General features: G+C 49.5%; 5 protein-coding genes and 1 non-coding gene across 6 annotated transcripts; 2 read left to right on the top strand and 4 right to left on the bottom strand.

The window, feature by feature from the left end:
• Nucleotides 1-29: 29 nt before the first annotated feature.
• F4807DRAFT_458861 (voltage-gated potassium channel) lies at nt 30-2974 on the bottom strand (the record flags this gene model as incomplete). The annotated part of the gene is made up of 4 exons (XM_048001277.1): nt 30-528; nt 757-1646; nt 1848-2787; nt 2856-2974. The coding sequence occupies 4 exons, from the start codon at nt 2972-2974 to the stop codon at nt 30-32; spliced, it is 2448 nt and encodes an 815-aa protein (XP_047855810.1).
• A 486-nt stretch (nt 2975-3460) lies between these two features.
• F4807DRAFT_419733 (uncharacterized protein) lies at nt 3461-5107 on the top strand. The gene is made up of 2 exons (XM_047997435.1): nt 3461-3792; nt 3869-5107. The coding sequence occupies exons 1-2, from the start codon at nt 3647-3649 to the stop codon at nt 4992-4994; spliced, it is 1272 nt and encodes a 423-aa protein (XP_047855811.1). The 5' UTR covers nt 3461-3646; the 3' UTR covers nt 4995-5107.
• Nucleotides 5108-5418: 311 nt separating this feature from the next.
• Nucleotides 5419-5514, top strand: F4807DRAFT_t59. The gene has a single exon. It is a non-coding gene; the product is annotated as a tRNA-Pro (tRNA).
• Nucleotides 5515-5839: 325 nt separating this feature from the next.
• F4807DRAFT_419735 (P-loop containing nucleoside triphosphate hydrolase protein) lies at nt 5840-11656 on the bottom strand. The gene is made up of 2 exons (XM_047997436.1): nt 10068-11656; nt 5840-9885 (listed from the first exon to the last, which is right to left on the bottom strand). The coding sequence occupies exons 1-2, from the start codon at nt 11199-11201 to the stop codon at nt 6100-6102; spliced, it is 4920 nt and encodes a 1639-aa protein (XP_047855812.1). The 5' UTR covers nt 11202-11656; the 3' UTR covers nt 5840-6099.
• A 262-nt stretch (nt 11657-11918) lies between these two features.
• On the bottom strand, nt 11919-15077 carry F4807DRAFT_419736 (Rad4-domain-containing protein). Its single transcript, XM_047997437.1, has 3 exons — nt 14104-15077; nt 12047-14046; nt 11919-11988 (listed from the first exon to the last, which is right to left on the bottom strand). Exons 1-2 carry the CDS (start codon nt 14902-14904, stop codon nt 12391-12393), a joined length of 2457 nt encoding a protein of 818 aa, XP_047855813.1. The 5' UTR covers nt 14905-15077; the 3' UTR covers nt 11919-11988; nt 12047-12390.
• A 1879-nt stretch (nt 15078-16956) lies between these two features.
• Nucleotides 16957-19458, bottom strand: F4807DRAFT_32270 (amidase signature enzyme). Its single transcript, XM_047995167.1, has 2 exons — nt 18502-19458; nt 16957-18376 (listed from the first exon to the last, which is right to left on the bottom strand). Exons 1-2 carry the CDS (start codon nt 18992-18994, stop codon nt 17178-17180), a joined length of 1692 nt encoding a protein of 563 aa, XP_047855814.1. The 5' UTR covers nt 18995-19458; the 3' UTR covers nt 16957-17177.
• Between the last annotated feature and the right edge of the window lie 426 nt (nt 19459-19884).

Below are 19884 nucleotides of genomic sequence, written 5' to 3' on the forward strand. Positions count from 1 at the left end.
CTGCCCCGTCCGTCTGTCCCCCCCGATCCTTAATTATTATCACGCATGTACGCTATCGGATGCGGCGCGGGTGCCTTCTCCTCGTTCTGGCGCTCCTCCTCCTTGACCTCGCCCAGCGCGGCCTGGCCCGACTCCGCCTTGACGAGGGCCTGCAGCTCCTCCCTGAGCTTCTGCTCCAGCTTATCCAGGATCCACTCCGCCTCCTCGCGCGTGTCCATCAGCGGGCTGCGGTGCCCGACCCAGCTCCACTTAGAGGGCCTGTCTTCGGCCGCGGAACCGGGACCGCTACCGGCGCCTTGCTCGTCGCTGCTACTGCTGCTGTTGTAATTCTCGGAGGACTGGCTGGCGTCTTTGCGCAGGCGGACGTGGGGGTGGAGATGAGGGTGGACCCGAGGATGCGGGTGAAGATGCGAGTGCGAGCGAGCGTGTCCACCGTGTTGTTGTTGTTGATGCGGCGGTCGTCTCTCGGGCCGGCGGTGGTTTTCGGCGTTGCCTTCGTCTTCGCCTATGAGCCTAAGATACCACGCCCTAAATAGTATTTCCGCGTTAGCACGGCGACTTACATTACCTAGTCGACGAACTACCTCAAACTGTCCCAATGCCTCGCCTCCTATCCTTAGAAACGGATGGAAGGCTGTAGACGAAATGGTACATGGTACATAGGACGACGTTTCTGTGGGAGGCGAAAAACGACGAACGCCTCGCGGCGGGGTCGCTGAGGGGTAAGGCCTATCGGAGAGGCGGATTTTCACTTACCACTCTTTAAAGGTGTACTCGCGCGGCGGCGAGTGCCGGAGGTGCTTAGTCACGCGCGAAATTTCGTCGATCAGGACGAGGTGGTATTCGGCGCGGGATTTAGGGAGCTCGGTCGGCAGGCTCTCTCTCGCTATCGAGGGGGCTCGGCTGTGCGACATTGATCTCGATCGTGATTTGTTCCTAGAAGGCGACGGTTTAGATGTAGATTCTTCATCTGTGAAACGTATCGTCGGTACGGATGTTGGCCCTTTCCCTGGCTCTACTTCTCCTTTCTCGGCGTCCTTGTCGGCTATACGATGGCTTTCTGCATTGTTTACTTCGGTTGTATCGGAGGAACGCCCTCGTTCATCCTCAGCCTCATCGTCTCCATCATCCTCGTCGTCACCCATGTCATCTTCTTCATCCTCATCGTGATCAGTATGTTCATTAGCCGCTCCGAGGAAACCAGGAGGAGATTCTTCGATATCTGTATCCACGAATAAAACTCCGCATGATAGTTTCTTTAGCACCTGTTTCATCTCTTTTCTAAAGCCATGCTCTCCAGGCAAAATCGTGATATTTCCAATGACTAGTGTCCCATCTTTTACCCCCTTCACGATAGTGTCACCTGCATTCGATATAAGAACGGTCATCGTGGGTAAGGCGAGGAGAGACCAGAATACGAAGAAAGCCTTGGCTGAATTTGACACTGGGGTGAGATCACCGTATCCGACAGTCGTCAAGGCCGTGAATGCGAAGTAGAAGCCATCGAAGTAAGACCATCCTTGATAGGGGGCCTCGCATTCTTGAAAGATTTTGGCACCTACAAGCCAGAGCAGGATCCATGTAGTTGAGGACACTGCCATTGCAGTCCATCGCTCTCGTTTTGAAGCTCTACCACGTATTAGTTTCTAACCAATAAGCAGGAGAATTCGCTACCCAGATGGATCTGAATATCAAAAAGGGGCGGTAGATGGTGGCTGAAACCCCTATGATCCGCAGCTCCCTATCACGGGAGTTCCGTGGATAATAAGGAATTGATACTTACTACCCATGATTAGCATATGATCAGAAAATATTTCGCGATTTAGAGTGGATCCTCTTGTACATACCTGTCGTTGGACCTTTCGCATTAAGTGGAATTCCTTCCGGCGTCGTTCAAATTCGGTCCATTGAGCTCTCGAAGATGCCTCCGAACCTCCACCGTTCACCGGATCGAGAACACCGGCATTTCCCTTCTTCATCATGCGCCGGATTAATAGACGTCGCTGTCGTTCTAACATCCGCGCATCGAGTCTGTGTTTGCCACGATCAAGAATCATGCTTCGAATTGATCCGATCACGAGACCGAGACTGATCACACCAACCAGGGCATACGGAACGAGAAGGCCACGGCCAAGTTTCGTCTGCGGAGATATGTCGCCAAACCCTACCGTGAAAAGCGTGACATCCGCCCAATAAATAGAATCGAGATAATTCCAACCCTCGATCTTAGAGAAGATCAAAGCACCCACGAGAAGGTACACTAGAAAAACGATAGTCTGAAGCATAAGCGTCCTCTGACTTGCCGTCAAATCAAAATCTTTGCTATAGTGGCCATTGTCTGCGCCCCAGACAGTGATTACCATGAGAGAGGCCACAATAAAATAGAGGATAGCTGCGTACATGCCGTAGTAGAAGGCTTGAGACCAGACATATTCGATCTCGGGTTGGATTTCCAGCGGACCAGTTGCGGTAGCGCATAAAGCGACAAGGCAGATGGACGATATGTACCAGCCGACTATGGTTATAGGCTGGGCGATGGAGAATCGAACTCTCTTGGTCATGTTCAACAAGAGGAACACGTTGGCGACTAGGGCAATAACCAGCTGGACGGCGTTCACAGCCAAGAGCCATGGTGGGTCATTAACGTAAACAGCTTTGGTGACGTCGGATCCTGGTAGAATATGCTGTCTCCAATTCCTCACAAGGGCGCATATACTGAAAGCTGAAGCTACAGGACCAAGCGTACCAGCTATCATGGGGAACGCGGCCGAAGCGAACCACCAACGGCTATTCATATGCCAACTCGGTCAGTATGATGTAATTTTCGACGAGTAAAAGCAGCATGGATTCCTCACCTAGGATCAAGATAAATCTGATCGTTCATGGCGCCATCATGGGGGACCTTATCGTGCTCGAAGTCATCGACGACCTGGGCTTGCTCGTCGATGTTATTACCAAGATCTGCATCGTCCATCTCTATTTTATGAGCAGTCGCTCATGTTTAGGTTCCAGAGTGAATTATAGGGTCGCGGAGAAGCCGGCAAAGACTTTCGAGTCGATACATGCCCTTGCCCTTTCTACCTCGGTAATTAGTCCAGGTATCGTATGCTTTAGTATATGCTAATTAGTGTTAAACAATAATGTATATACAAAATATAATTAGAGTTCTTGGCTTCGAGTGCCATGTTTAAGATCGTATGTAAATATAGTTACGGGTATAAATGATAACAGATACAAAGGAGGGTCAGGCGATGGAGTGTTTAATGTGACATGACGTCGCTTGGCATCGATCGCAGAGCTAATGGCCACCGTTAGTGTCCGATCTACTGGGGTAGGGGCGTAACGATTTGCTGGAATGCGACGTGATTGGCTCCTTGTGGCGTTTCGCGCATGGCTATAACCTCCACTCAGCCACTAAAGCCACTAAAGCCGCTAAAGAACTCAATTTTCCTATGGATCAATCCCACCTCATTTTTCATCACTCGACGCGTCAAATACCGGTTGCATTTAAACTTTCATCGTCAACGATATGTGATCGCATGAAGTCACGTGCATATATACATTCATCTCGCAATATTCTTTCTCTTTACCATAACTCATATCGAATCGATGCTCCTTGAAGGGGCAGCCCGACGGTAGAGGGAAGATGAGAAGATGGATCCCGACTAGAGGTTCAGTATTCTTAAGCCTTCGTGGCCGGAACTTAAGCCGCTCAAGATGCTTTAGCATCGCTGTCAATGATGTAGAACGAGTGAGTTTTAGCAACGGCTCTTCTGGAATTGTCACCATCGAGTAAGTAGCCTTACAATTCACACATAGATAACTATACTTTTATACTTTTATTCCTAATTTGTGACCGAGTGATTAGTCTACATAATACTGCCAAGGTGTCATCACCAGACCCCTTATTGATATATCTACCGCCATTCTCAACAGCTTTTTCAGATCGGCCTGCGGAATTGCCAAGGTTTATCCAAAGACGGCCAACTGCTGTGATAAACTACCGTTGGGCTGGCTATCCCCCCTCCAAGGATACAGCTACACGTTCATCGGACTCTACCACGGAGTCAGCAGAGGATGAGGATGAATGGTCTCATCTCGCTTGGCCAGCCCCTATTCACGATACAACAAGGGCGTATGACTGGATCTTAGATAATCTTAGCCCATCCGACGATAGACGTCGAGATATTTACGTTTACGGCTCTTATCTCGGCGCCTCACTAGCAACATCGCTCACCCTAACAGAAACTCACCCTTATGCAACGATGGGTATTCGAGGATGTGTCGCCTATAACGGGATATACGACTGGACTACCTTCCTCCCGGACCACCCAATCTACCAGCGTCGCAAGGTGCATGAACTAGACCGGATCTTCGGCCCGCTAACGGAGGGCCCCGAGTTCCAAGATCTGGAGCGACACGCCGAAGCACTGTTCGAAAGACCCGGGAACTTCTTCGACCCCTTCGCAAGTCCGTGCCTCTTCTACCACACACCGGGGCTTTTCGTGCCACCGAATTTCAAGTCATCAGCTCTCTTGCCGAAGGGATTACAGCCGGAAGACCTAGCACTATTGCCGAGAGACGCGCCCGAATTCTACATGCCCAGGAAATCGCCGAAGGAAAGCCCGCTTTCTTTTCCGCCGGACAGGTTGACGTCGACGATCCTGGAGGCGTTGCTGCTGCACTCCGCGCCGCCTCCGTTGCCTCCGTTGCCGCCCTCGTCTTCGAGGAGACAGCTGAGGCGCAAGCAGAAAGTACGGAATAATTTCCAGACGCAGGCTGAAGATCTTGCTCGCTGGATGCGGCGCCGTGTCGATAAGGAGGAGCTGGGGGAGCGCATTATAGGGGATGACGGCTCCGACAGCTGGGACATTGAGGCCGCTAAAAGGATTCAACTTCAGGTGGTGGGGTTGAGTAATGGTGACTTTGAACTCGGTAGCAAAGGAGAGGAATTAGCTGCTGCTTGGTTAGATGACCATATGGGGATTTTATAGTCTAACTGAATACATCATACTCTTGTTATACAATGCCTACTGAACCTAGGAGACTTAATCAAAACTCTAATCACAGCTCTGGGTTACACACAACTATGTATAACGCATTCCCCTCGTGCATTTCTAATTTCTTGTTGCTAAAACCACTAAATTGAGTTCAAGTAAAGTCGATGTTTCCGAGTTCTTAAAACAATCCCTATTCCAAAGCCGCCTTTTCCACCGTAAGCTCATCTAGTTCCCACACTGTATGATCACACTGTGAAATAGAGTTATCCGTTCTAAGCTAACCGCTTATTCGCAGCGCCCCACCCACCCTATCCGAGTAAGCCCTTCGCTAACCGGCGCCCACTTTCGCACTGTCTCGAACAGTCAGCAGCGCACTGGGCTACATAAGCCACCGTAAGGCGACGTTTCATCATCCACCGGCTTGATGGTCTAGTGGTAGGATTCTCGCTTTGGGATCATGATCAGCATGGTACAAGCTTGCGAGAGGTCCCGGGTTCAATCCCCGGTCAAGCCCTTCCTTTTTCGCTATTTCTCATATCTAGCCAGATATTCGACGTTCTTTTTATTTTCTTATTTTTCTTGAAAATTAGCGCGTATTTAGAAGACATTGGAGTTAGTGAGTGGTCGTTGGTTCGTTACTGCTACGAGTGCGTAAAACTTCCAACAACGTTATGCATCACGAATTGGTTTGATTAAATTCCTCTCTGTATACCTAGATACTCGATTTTTTTATTGATGATAAAAATTACTTGCATTCCACTCACGAGTCTATTTGACTCGACTTGAGAAATATAGCAAACATGTTGCTCTGGGTTATCCTCCTCCCTCATACTCTTACCAAGAACCACCGCCCGTTAGAAACTCCATCAATTGGCATAAAAACAAATCGCTTGGGCTATAATCACGATCTCATTATCGAGTTTATATTCCAAGATATAATCTCCTATGTATATATGGTACACGTAAAACCAGACCTTGCTTAGCATGCCAATTCCCTCCCGCTTATACCTAGGTAAAACCCATACACAGATCTCTATATGTAACCAAGCCTCCCTACCCCTTTCTATGCAATATGACATACCAAGTACAGCAGCACATCTTACCTCCAACTCCACCAACTCCTCTTCTTCTTCTCGTTATACCCCTCCTCCTGAACATTGTGCCTCCCCACGATCGTCAAGAACACCTGGTCCAGCGTCGTCGGCGTGCACGAGTAATGCTCGATCCCGAGCTCCTCCTTGTGCTCCTCCAGTATAACGATAAGTTGGCCGACTGCGCTCCCGCTACTACTCGCGCTCGTGCCACCATTCTCAGCATCCTCGACCCCATGCTCACCCCCACCCTCAGCACCCCCCTCAACCCCCGCCACCACAGCAGCAGGCACCGAAAACCGCATCTGCCCATGATACGTCTTAGCCTCGACCTGCGCATCCGGCCACCTCCCCAGCACCCACTCCCTAATCCTCTGCATCTCATCGTCCGTCGAATGCGGCGCCGTGCGACTAACCAAGTGAACATGCAAAGCGTCGCCGAACCTGCGCCTAAGATCCTCCGTACCCCCCATAGCCAACATGCGCTTCGCGATAATGCCCGCGCGATTCGCCAGCGCATCCGCCTCCTCCATGCTATGCGTCGTGAGCAGTATCGAGCGCCCGGGGACAATGGAATGCAGGGTGCGCCACATGACGCGCTTGGCGGCGGCGTCGAGCCCCGAGGACGGCTCGTCGAGCAGCACGACGCTGGGGTTCCCCATGAGCGCGATGCCGAGGCTGAGCTTGCGCTTGTTGCCGCCTGAGAGCGCGTGCGCCATGCGCGTCGCGAAGGCCGAGAGCCCCACCGCCCGCAGCACCGCGCGCACGTTGTGCTCGATGTCCGGGATCCCGCGGATCCGCGCGTAGAAGCGCAGGTGCTCGAGCACCGTCATCGAGTCGATCGCGTCGAACTGCGGGCACACGCCCAGGTGCGCGCGGGCCTCGGCGCGCCTCCGGCTGACGGACGTGTTCTCGACGAACACGTCGCCGCCGTTCCGGCTCGGTTGGATGTCGCCGCGGATGAGCGAGATGGTCGTGGACTTGCCGGCGCCGTTGGGTCCCAGTAGGGCAAAGACCTCGCTGTGCTGAACGCCGAACGTGACGTTGTCGACGGCGGTATTTTTGCCGAATGATTTAGTTAGGTGCAACACTCGAAGACCGTCGCTTCCCTGTGGTGAGCTAGTCACACGGACGAGTTCGTTAGCTACTTCTTCGTCCGTATGGGCTTGGTCATCGGAGGATGGCGTCGGCTTCTTATTGAGGCGGCTCAAAAGGCTGTTTCCTGATCCACTGTCATGCCACAACAGGAATCCGAATAGGAAGGCTGATTGTAAAGCTAGGTAAAGAATGGGTCCTCCATAGGCAGTCAGAGCGCCGGGTCTGGGCTGTATCTGATCTCCATCGCATGTTACGGAGAAGAGGTTGAGAGTAATGAACATGGTTCGAACAATCGAGCCGATGGGTACAAAAGTCGAAATTACAAAATGCGCAACGAGGATGGAACTATCGATAGATTGAACTGGCGAGTATGTGATCACGCACAAATATGCGATCAAATAAATCAGGAATCCGACTGCCTGGCCAGCTGCAGAGAAAGCATAGGTCGATAGCTGATTACCGCAGAAGAGGGAAATGACGTATGAGAATAATATCGATGCCAATCCATATAATATGAAGATGAGGAAGAGATAGTCAACATGGTACCAAACATCTGATGACGCGGCAAACGCGGCAACGACAAGTGCTGAGGAGACTAGGACAATTGCAAAGTCGAATGCGGTATATGAGACCCATAGTGGAAGAGAACGGACTCCGTTCGAGTATTGTAATCCACGGACATTCCGACGCCTCTCAATGTTCGGGTAGAGTCCGAAAAAGGCGGGATAAGCGGCGAGAGCCAGACAAAAGTAGATCAGCAACTGAAGGGAATCTCCGGTCGATGGTGCCCAAGGAGTATCGAAGGGTGCATAATTTGCAGCAATGCTAGTATTGGCTAACATGATGTCTAATGCATTCTGACCGAAAACCGATGTGTAGACATCCCCGGCGTCCGCTTCATATGTGATAGTGGGCAAGGAATTAGAATCTCCAAGCCACCACCCAGCAGGTTTGACATCCTTCCGTCTCTGCTCGACAAATGTATTAAACTCGTCTAAGGAATTGACAAGATGTAGGCTCTCGAAAAGCGCGGCTACAGCAGCGGACCCAGGATCCGTTGCATTGTTCGATCCGGTGAGGTCCTGAATTTGACTCTGATTCTGTAGGCTTACGCCCCGCAGCGTGGGAGCGAAAAGCCTTTCCAAAGTTGCATTATTGAACTGTGAAGATGGGCCGGCAACTAAAAATAGGTTGTCGTAGAGATTCGAAGTATCCGAAGTATCCGCCGAGCTTTGGCTCGCCGGATTGCACCCTACTGGGTGTTGATCCGTAACGTAGAGAGATGTTAGAGCTGCCGCGATGATCGGGATCAGGAAAGCTGCCACGTAAGGAAACCAGTTCGTTTTGAAGATGGTACATCGCTTCATGAATAGCACTACGATTTGTCTCATGAACCCAATAGGCTGGCCCGATAGTAGCTCTAGTCCATCCTTCTCGAGCTCGCTAGCTCCCACTTCCTCGGAATTCACCTGCTTGTCATTACCACCTTCAGTAGATGATGGCGTCTGTGGTGACATGACACCATTTTCGCCTTTGACTTCTTCAGCTACTTGAAGGAAAACGTCCTCGATGGTCGGATTGGAGAACTTATAATCGTGGATTCCCGCGGCTTCGAGGGAGCGTATTACATCTGCAGCAAGACTTGAAGATGGCGCGATGTAACTGATCACATCAAAGCCTATCTTACGAGTAACATTCTCAATCTCTGGGGGATTTTTGATCTCTCTAGCGTTGAAGACATGAACCCGATAACCAGCACCAAGTCTATCCTTGAGTTCGACAGAAGATCCCTGAGCTCGAAGAGTTCCCTTGGAGAGAATGGCAATATGGTCGGCAAGCAGGTCGGCTTCGTCAAGAAAATGGGTCGTCAGGATGATTGTCCGTCGTCCACGTTCAGCTAAAAGAATATCCCAAATCTTGCGTCGTGATAACGGGTCGATTCCGGAAGAAACTTCGTCAACACAGCAGACTGCGCTCCCACCAGTCAACATCATTCCGAGCTGGAGCTTTCGCTTCTGTCCACCGGACAAAGTTTTGGACATGGCTTTGACCTTTGGCCCAAGATCTACAGACTCCACTAAATCGCGGATCTCTTTCGTGGACGCCGTATTCCTTGGAGACTTAAGTCTATTAAAGACTCTGATGTGCTCTTCAACCGTCAATTCGTCCCACATGACATTTTTCTGCGGTGCGATGCCTAACCCTCCTGTGCCGTCAATTGTAATATCGCCACTGGTCAATTTACTAATACCAGCTATGGAATCGAGTGTAGTACTCTTTCCGCTACCATTAGCACCAAGCAGAGCTAATATCTGTCCTCTTCTAGCAGTGAGTGTCAACTTATCCACGGCTACGACTGGCTCCCTTGGCGTCGAGCTGAAAGGAAGTAATCGATATAGGGGATTAGGATAGTATATTTTAGTAAATTGTTCAAGCCGAACAGCATCAGGGGGTGCCGTATCGGAGGTTTGGCCTTGAAGAATTGTACGGCCCTTGGTAGTCGTGCCATGGAAAACACGTTCTAGGTAAGCACCGATGATGGGGTAGATAATAATCTGAAGAATGAGGAATACCCAAAAAACAATACCAGGCAAGTTCCATGGGTTTTCTGGTGGTGTATGGACAAGGTCTGCCGGGAACGAGTACCTTTCCCATCTCGCTATAAACGTCATAAACCAAACAAAGTTACAGGGAGTCTAAGAGTAGGCAATCATTAGTGTTTACTCTAAAATAAAGGGGGGGGAAGGCGAGGGCATAATATGAAGCGTAGTCGAAATGTCTCGAAAACCCAGAGTCTAATAATAGACTCGTTTAAAGATATTGGCGTATTAAGTAAAGTGAAAGGTAGAAAATTGGATGACTCTGAAGAAATACATACGAAAAGCAAACTGAGAGCGGTAACTGTAGCAGTACTAGGCGATGTCAGCGTCTGGGCTAGGATTGCTAGCAGAATATACGCTATCACCGTCACCACGCCCGATAGCTGCGATCTCTTGAAAAACGCAGCGCCTAAGATAGACAGCGATGCTAGGGCGAGCCCGGCAAGGATAAAGTAGATGAGTACGATGGCGACACTTGTATTCGCCCAGACTCCGCGCGCGATGATGATCGAACCGATTACCCAACCTGGAAGGTATACTACAGTGAATGCAATGTGGTAGGACAGTAGTCTTGCGACTTGGGCTTGCCATCGATACTTGGTAGGCATCATGGCATCTAACAATTGAGACATGCCTATCTCTCTTTCGGTTGCCATATGACCAGTCATATGGTAACAGATTCCGATGACGACAATGAAAAAGGATACAGCCAGAAAGTTTGTCAAGGACGACTGGTAGTTGCGTCGGATCCTTGCTGCTCGCTCCTCTTGGGTTTCGGGCGTGAATGGGTACTCTTCCGTGGTAGCCGGGAGTCGTACCGTGCCATCGGTATCAGAAAGACCGGAAATAGCGGCGTCGACGGCTCGCTGCAATGGTAGGGAATAGACCTCGCCGCTATTATCGTCTCGTGTCGTATCGATCTTAGAACCCAATGCGCCGTCCGCTCTTAAGGTATAATTCCATATACCTCCTTCTCCCTCGCGAGGAGAGGAGTAGAAGACGACGGCGCCATAGCAAGGCGAGACACCACGCAGAGAACTTCGGCACGCATAAGACAGCTCCGATATTTGCGACAACCTCGATGCATTCTTTCCGGCGCCAGTCACCGTATCCGAGAGCGTATCGATGACGCGGTCGATATCGCCGCCTGCCAAGCCATTGTTCACGAAAGCCACCGTATTACGATCCGTACTAGCCGCCGCGGCAAGTCCATCTTGTAGCGACCTAACGGCGTGCGGGTCGCCGATACCATATACGGCCGGGGGCACGAACAGGTTTCGCGCAAAGGTAAGGAAGGCCGCGAGTAGAATGGGGAGGACAAAGGCTCTAATGAGCGTCGCAAGATAATGGCGTTGGACGACGATCTTAAGATTCTTGGCCGTCAAGGTCCAAGTCTGTCGCAAGAAAGCCATTGTCGGCGTAGACGGTTCTCGCGGGTTCACTCCGGGACGGAGGAGGCTCTACGGAGCGATATCGAGTCGACTTGAAGGCCGGTTGTCTGTTGACGGATCCGTGCCGCACAAATTTTTATCGCGCCATGTAAGCTGATTACCGAGCAGATGGATATTTCGAAGGTGTGAACGATCAAATGACAGGGAAATATGAAACAAAAAGATGAAAGCGAATGTACTTCGTATGTATTCTGTAGTTAGGATGATATACAATAAACTAAGCCTCCTCCTCTTACGCAATATATACAGGAGTCCAAGACCATCGCAAATAACCTTGGTCCTTCTTCAGCCTTTCTGGGGTTCGCAAGGGAATGGGTGTTATTGGGATCGCGAGCTCATTGACACGCATAAGCGATGAGAAATAGTGGTGGGGGTACATTGTGAGACATGAGAGACACCAGTTGTATTTGTACAGGAGTCCTACGTAGTGGCTGTGCCTTAAACCTTCCCAAAAACTCCCCGAACCATGGAAAGAACCAATCAGAGCGAACGCAGCTGCTTGTCGAAGCTGCTGTTACCTTGTAACCGGGCGCCACCTGTACCTGCAACATGCTGAATCCTGGTTCGGCCGAAACCCGGTTTACACCTTCCAAACCTTACATGTCTTGACAATACAGTACAATAAACAGTTCTTGGATTTTTCTCGCGTCTTCAAACCTGATAAATCTAGGTCAGGATTAAACATGCACGAATACAATTCACTTCGATATCTGCCTCCATAATTATAATATGCGACCTAGGTAGATAGGTAAGCAGCAATGTATCTACTACCTAGGTAGAAATACAAGAGCCTGATATGTGGGTAGATGATCTGCAGAGTCGCAAAAGGCAGCAGTTAGAAGCGTACGTAAATAAACGTGTCGATTACTACAATATTTGCAACAGACGTTACACCTCGTAAAACTAGGTACATCAATATACGCCAATGGTTTCCTAGCATTGCCTCTTCCTGATGGCGAAAAACTAAGGTCGGCTGTGTGTCACGAAGCGTGTGGCACAATCATTTACCGCCGATTACTTACCATTATAGGTGTTAAGATTCACTCTTAAAATCTGAATCATATTCCCCCTTCAATTTTGAAGCAATATGTATCAATTGCAGAGGGTAAATCATAACCTGGGTATCTTGAAGCTACAGTCCTTAACATGTTCAGTCGAGCATAAACCCCCCTGCATATTCGTCGTCTACCATGAAGCCGCCACCTTCATCACTGTCGTTACTTTGCTTCGCTTCATCATCCGAGGCGTGCTCATGAGCTATTTCTTTGCCTTTGTCTCTGCCTGAGGCCATATCTTGATTGCCATCCTCATCTTCGGAGTCAACGTCCGCGAAGATTCGTTGACGGACTCGGAGGCTCATCAAAAATAGTCTCCAAGCCTTGAGGACGACCTGAGTCCGTCGATCCTTCTCTAATTCGGCTGCCTGATCCCTAAGACCGGTAATCACAGCGCGTACAGCCTCCTCATATTCCGCGGCGACGACTACTCCATGTAATACTGCGGTGCCCTGCTTCCCCTTAAACTGGAAGCCGGTAAGCGCAGGGGCGTAATCGACCCCCAATATGAATGCGGCCCGAGCGCCCAGCTCATCGGCCACATATGCACCGCCTTCGGGCACCATACTCGGCACGTAGAGGTCGATGTTCTTGAACCGGTTTTTTGGCACTCGGCCGTTTACGACAGGCGGGTGTTTGAACTGTTTAGTTTGATCAAATGTGTAAGTTGGTACCCCATTTGGTTCACTGGGGTCGTCTTCCCCTTCGTCGTCGAACAAGTCTGCCTTCGTTTTTTTCCGTTTAGGGAGAAACTTAGCAGGTATCTCATTTGGAAGAACCTCTCGACCCATGCGATACCACTTCTCTCTGCTATGAGCGATCCGTAAGTCCTTACGCCTATAAACCTTCTCTAGAGGGCCAGTACTACCGGCACCTACTGTTCCTGAAGCTGAAGCATTCGGCACAAGAACCTCATTCCGTCTAAGATGTCGCTTGAGGACATATATCGGGTGGTCTTTAAAATCGGCAATATTACGAGGCATCGGTTCTCGTAGTTGTCTATCTGCCAACTCGGTATCCTCGATCTGATCTAAGTCCGTAGGGAAACCGCGAGAGAATGTTCGAAGAGTTTTCTGCCACCACTTTTCACCGGTAGCCTCCGCGCTTTCGATCCGCATCTTTCTCGTTTTCGCATTGTACGCTTTCGCATAACGACGTGTAACATCTTTTACTGCGCCGTCATCTTCAAAGGCAACAACGTAAGCCATATGATTCTCTCTATCAGAAGCCGGTGGCTCCATATTTTGAGGTTTCCAAAACGAGTTAGTCACTAACGGGTCGGCCGGTTGCCATTTCTGGTGGGCTTCGTCGAGAATCTCAACCCAGTAAATAGGGTAGGGAGATTCTCGGATCTTCTTAGGGACCGGTGGAGCTTCCCGCGTCGAAGGAGTTGTCGGTATCGTAGGGAAATGAAAAGCCGCAGCTTTCGGGTGTCCCAGGCGCCTGAGTACTGAAGAGCTACTACTGCTCTCTGCAGGCGAGTCAGGGACACTCTCTTTCTTCGATTGCTGAGCATATCGTTCTACAAGGGATAATTTCCCTTTCCCCTTAGGTGGCTTCCCCAAAGGGGGCCCTCCAGAAGTGAAAGCAAGAGGTTGAAGAGAGCATACGAGCCTGGCTTCAACGCCAGCGCTTCGAAGCAGCGCACAATATAATTGAGCGCCAACATCTCGTGAGCCACAAAGGGACTTCGCAGCTTCGCGAAAATCGTCCTTATCCATAGGCGTTTCTGCATCATCTGGAAGCTTATACTGTAAATATTAGTCAGCATGTATCCTTAAAAATACATAGGGCTCGGGTCTAAATACATTTTGAAGATGTTCCTCATTCTCGGCCCAAAGTGCTCTTCGAATTCCGCGCTCGGTAACCTGGTATTTGGTCTTGAACATGGTTCCTACCCGGTTTAGTCCTTCCTTGAGAGAATTGGCCTGTCCGAATTGACTAAGTTTAGCGCTAGGGTTGAGATAGGTGACCATTTTATCGGTCAGGAGTTTTCGCAAGGTCTTCTGAACGGTATCATCGTTGCACCATTGGTTCCTACGGGCGACGTGAGCTAATAGGCATAGAAGATGCATCTTGTGTACTTCAACCCGACGACTCCTTTCCTCCTTGCTAATTGGCTTTCGCCGATCCACAGACTTTCGAGGGCTTGCGGCCATCCGCGACGAGAAATTAAGCTCGAGGTCTTTATCGCCGTCCTCAGTAGTATCTAAGTTTGAGGGAGGAATTGAAAAATCGACGTTCTCAAATTGGATTTCATCGTCTTCTTCTTCCTCATCGGAATCTCTAAAGACTGTCTGCACGGTGGCAGCGGGGAGTGGTACATCCTCAAATTGTGCGTCATCTTCGTCATCCGCATCCTCAGGCTTCGGTATCACTTTGGGCGGGTCGGGTTTCTTGGGCGATTGTTCATTTCTTCGACCAGGCTTTCGCCTTTTCAATGGTCGTTCGGAGGGTGTCGCGTGAGCCTGGACATCGGCATCGGCAAGCATTTGATTGTAGATATCTGGAACATCGGACTTTTTTGTATTAGACCTCATCGATCGGGAGGATCGAGGTGTCGCATTCGTCGCATTCGCCCTAGACGCAGTACGCTTTCTCCCGGCCATGACGATGGATTTATATCAGATAGGTGGGTGGGTAACTAATGAAAAGAGAAGAATACGGGCTTGGATTTTGACATTGAGTCATGTCGCCAACCAATATAAAGTTGGGAAGTGCATGATGCTACTGCACTCACTTTGAACAGGTGGGCAGTTGCCGATGATTAACTTGATGCTTCAGCACAGGCACGAAACGAGGGGTTCTTTCCATTGTTCAACGTGCCGGACGTGGCGTACCTAGGTACCTATTAGAAATTGAAACTCGAAACCACGTGACTGTCCTTTTCTCGCGTTGTCAGCACAGTTGGCGGCTTTTACTCTACCCATCACTTTTCACTTTCTGCATGGTTTAATGAACGGGAACCAACATAATCTCTACTATAAATCTCGGAACTCATCGCTCCCAGATTGAGCCATCTCTATTTTGATTTCTTGGTATACTACGGAAGCTTATTAAATTACTGCATAGAGCGCTAGCGCATAGCGACCTTTGGCCTTTTTCCGATTGATATTGTCGTTTTCTTTGGTACCTAGTTACGCACGCTATCTGCCTACCCAAACCCGTCGGTTCATTCATGACCTTTTCATGCAAATGCTTAGTAGGTATTCATGGTCTTCGCAAACAAGGTAAGTAATTAGGTACCTAGGTATACTATGGACTAGCCTCAAAAAGTTTTGAGCAATCACCCCCTTTCCCCTGTTCTCACTCATCAGACCTGGGGTATCTATTTATTCAAACGTCCATCCTCGTATTGATTAGGAGAACATATCAACGGATCTTGACAACTGAAAGTCCGAGAAAGCCATACGCTTCTGGCTTAATACTTCGTTCCGCCTGTTAATCCACCAATCAGCCTCAGGAGCAACCTCCAGCGAATCTTTCAACGCCCTAGGTGCTAGCTTTGCCTCCCTAACCTTGGAAGTCTACCACTTCTGCATCCGATTTCGCTGTAGGTGGTCTTTACAGACGGTATCGCGTATCCGAGCATCTCAGCTACCAGTGGAATAGCCTTTCGAGGAAGAAGAAGTCGCGGCTAACGCATCAGCCTCGTCTTCGGCCTCCACCATCTCTCTGGCTTCTTGTAGAAGTCTGTCCCAGCACTCATTGCACATGCCTTCATTCCATTTAATGACGATTTTATCTACTTCTCCTCTAGGTCCTAAACACCTTTTAAACAACTCGGCACACGTTTCTGGTCGCATAAACCCCCAGCACGAGCAACCAACCCAACGTTGGTATAATTCCTTACACATCCTTTCGACGCGAAGATAAAGTAGCGGGCAAGTTGTGATCGGAAGTGAGTGGCCTGATACAATTATAGGATATTGTGGTCCTTTCTAGTATCAAAACGGTGTAACTCTTAAGTTTTGAATTCGCAATTTCGAGATGATGACTGAGACTTCGACACCTGTTTTACGTCTTATCTCCTCCGCCTCAAATCGGTAATGAATGTTGAATGATCGGGAAACTCCTTCTTAGCTGTCTAGTAACAGCAGCAATCATGAAGGCCGTTTTATTCTTTGGCTAGCATTGAGCTGTTGGCGTCGTGTACTGCCGCCTCGTCGTTGCGAACCTGTTTGCGGCGATGATACTTAGTTGTCTAGTAACAACATGATCATGCCACTATGAATAGATGGAGCAAAGTTTAACCCTAAAAAAGGTCAGATGAGAATTGGCCAGTTACCGTGGGTTTCGGATTGGAATGGAGTGTTCGTGGGACCAAAATGTTGTGGATGTTGTGTATGGAATTGGAACACGGCCATATTTCTACGCGACTCGCATGTTCATTCAACAATTCAGGGTTCAAACGGCCTAGACAGCCTAGAACGGCGGTAAAGCTGGCAGCTGCAGGACCCCACCGTGGCTTGCTGTCAGAATCCCGGGAGCGTTAGAGCCACGCCAAACGAACGCTTAGCCCGTACGACTTTTATTGCTAACGTTGTGTTCGGGGAAGGCATCCCCACGAGGCATTTTAGGGATCGAGATCTACTTCCTACTTCATCCCCTCATTGATATTCGCCCCGGCCTGTCGGAGTCCGTCTTCGGCACGATGCTGTGGACTACCGGGAAGATCATTCGTTTAAATCCTTGACACCGGTCTATCAATCTACTACCTAGGTATATAATGTCTACATAAAGCCGAGAATGTTCTACATTCGGGAGTTTTGTGGGTTTAATCGCTTCACTTGTGTGAGGTTCCGCTGACAAGTCAGTCGCACTAAAGACCCCTAACAGTCTTATCTATTCCAATATAACTCATATATATCCTCTTACTGCGCTAAGCTGAGAGGGTTCCCACCGGGTACACTTTGGGGATGTTGGAGATATTTGGCTGCATCTTTGGCATCGAAGCATACGATCCCATTTGAACGGTATAATTCGCAAAAGCTGGCGTCCTCCGTAGTGGCCGGAGGCGAGTGAAGTGACTAGCGATGTTCAACAACTTGCTCTCGGAGAAAGGGAGACCCAATATTTCCATTCCAATGGGTACACCAATTGGGGCATCCTGCGAGGATGGAGAGAACCCAACCGGCACGGTAACAACCGGGACCCCCGTCAGAGCAGCGAGGATACCGTTACGCCCGGCCTGGGATGGCGAGCCAACCTTCACCACAAGATTCTTCTGTTCGGGATAGATTATGGCGTCCAGCTTGTTTCTAACGAATGTAGTATTTACCGCCGCTTTGAGATCCTCGATACCCCGTTGGGCGGTCGCAAATGCCGGGTCAGCGGTCGATGAGTTTCTTGAGCTGTTCATAAAGGCGTACTGAGCTGGGATGACCAGGAACTCTTTACTTCCATATACGGCGTCCCAAGTGCTTGGTCTATTTCCGCTAAGGCTTGGACTGGAGAGGTATTTGTTGAATACCTCCTTAAACTCGAATTGCTGAACATCGAACTTGGCAATGGCTGATGCATTGTAGATTGATTCTGTTACGTTGATTATCTCGACACCCTGAGATTTAAGGAATTCAATGGTGCTCGCCAATGCGTCGTTTACCGGAGTCGTTTCGTTCGATTCTGTGTGATTCCAAAAGCCGTCCAGCAGCCCAATTCGGAGTCCTTCAAGACTTCCATCGCTTAAACCCTGTGTGTAGTCTATTCCCCTTGCCTCTGGCGGAACCAGCAGAGTGGCATTGTCAGCCTCGTCAGCACCAACGCTAGCCATGACAGTTAGCGCAACGGCCAAGTCTGGAATGCTCCTTGCGATAGGTCCGATGCTGTCTTGTGTGAAGCTGATGGGCAAGATGCCCTGTCTCGATATAAGCCCACGACTTGGCCGCACACTGACTAGGTTGTTCGCGCTCGCGGGACTGCGAAGACTGTTTACGGCATCCGTTCCTGTTCCAAAGACGGCAAAACTTGTCGCAATCGCGGCACCAGTACCTCCACTGCTACCTCCCGGTGTTCGAGATTGGTCATACGGATTGATAGTTTGCCCTCCTAATGAAGATACGGAGAGGCCCTCCAGTGCCACTATCACAACCTTGTAAGCCTAACCGTTTCTATGGGTTATTCGAAGTATCCTTGGTCTAAACCAAGTGACCATTCTACGTATAGGAAAAGCTGGGGTACCAAAAGAAGAGTAGATAGGTACGTACTTTCATGCAAATTAGTTTTTCCTAGAATGATAGCCCCCTCGTCCTTCATAGCTTTGACAGAGGGAGTATCGACACTTGGACGATTACCAGCCAAGGCAGCATTAGCTCCCGTCGTATTCATACCCACGGCATCATAGTTATCCTTTAACAAAACCGGTACACAAAAGAGCTTTCCCGCTGAGTCACCAGCAGCAAGCCTCTTATCCAGGTCGTTTGCTGCATTGAGGGCGTCCGGGTTGAGACTGACAAGGGCGTTGATAGTCGGGTTGAACTCCTCGATACGGGCAAGGAATGACGATACCACGCTGTGGCACGTGGTCGAATTCGCGAGCAGTGCAGCCCTTACACCCTCGATAGTCGACTCTAGTGAATCGAACGAATCGGCTTGAGCGTTGACTGTCAAGACCTGGAGGAATAGTGTACCAAGCATCCAGGCTGTTGCTGGTGGTCGGGCACGTAGTAAGCCAGCGGCGACTGATACGGGGGACTTCATGTTGGGATCCAATGCCTCAGAATTTCGACACACGAGTGAGGATCCTTCGAACTCGATCGACCTTTTTTCTAAGTCCGAGCTTTATATATGTCGGTCCTAACCAACCTTCAGAGCCTTCAGGATATCTGGATTGTCTCCAGTTTATCCGACCGATTTAGGCGACAAAACTGAACGTTGGTACAGAGATTTGGCTAGAGATCTTTGTTCATGGGTACCATGAAATATGCCCCCACGTAAAATCTCCATTATCCAATTTATACAGACGCATCGACGTCTATCCTCATTCTCTTATTATCACGTAAGGTAGTAGAGGTCTAACGAGGAAGCCACATAATGCGTAGCTCAGCAGATGCTTGTTAGCAAACATTGCTTGGCACCTAATACTTTTTACTGAATCTTGACACTTCTTGATTACACAAGAATGTAATGACGAGAAGTATGACGATCATTCGAGTAAAAGGCAATGAAAATTCAGACTTTCTAGCAAGCGTTAGGACATGAAGATCCAGAAATAGACATCATGTTCACCAAAACCTAGCAATGGCACGCAAACATATCCAAATGAAACCTAGGGTAATATTTGCAAGTTTGACAGGATGTAAACGTACAACGTGCCTATCAGGAGAAGAAAACCAACAGCCAACCGCGTTCCCGTCTTTTTGATTAACTTTTATTATTAGAGCAGGATCTCTCTTACCTACCTACCCTACGTACTCCCCCCACGTCCGCCTTATGCAGGAAGCCCATCGGTCCTTGCATATCATTGCCGAAACGGATATATTGCTGCTCGATAGTTTCCTGCCGTTGCAGAATGCGGATTAGACAGGCGACGTTTGGTAGGTCGGGCGAGGGATAGCTTTCGCCACGTAGTCACGATAGGTGACCAACGA

The sequence above is a fragment of the Annulohypoxylon truncatum genome, assembly GCF_022578515.1.
Source record: "Annulohypoxylon truncatum strain CBS 140777 unplaced genomic scaffold F4807scaffold_10, whole genome shotgun sequence".
NCBI classification, from domain to species: domain Eukaryota; kingdom Fungi; phylum Ascomycota; class Sordariomycetes; order Xylariales; family Hypoxylaceae; genus Annulohypoxylon; species Annulohypoxylon truncatum.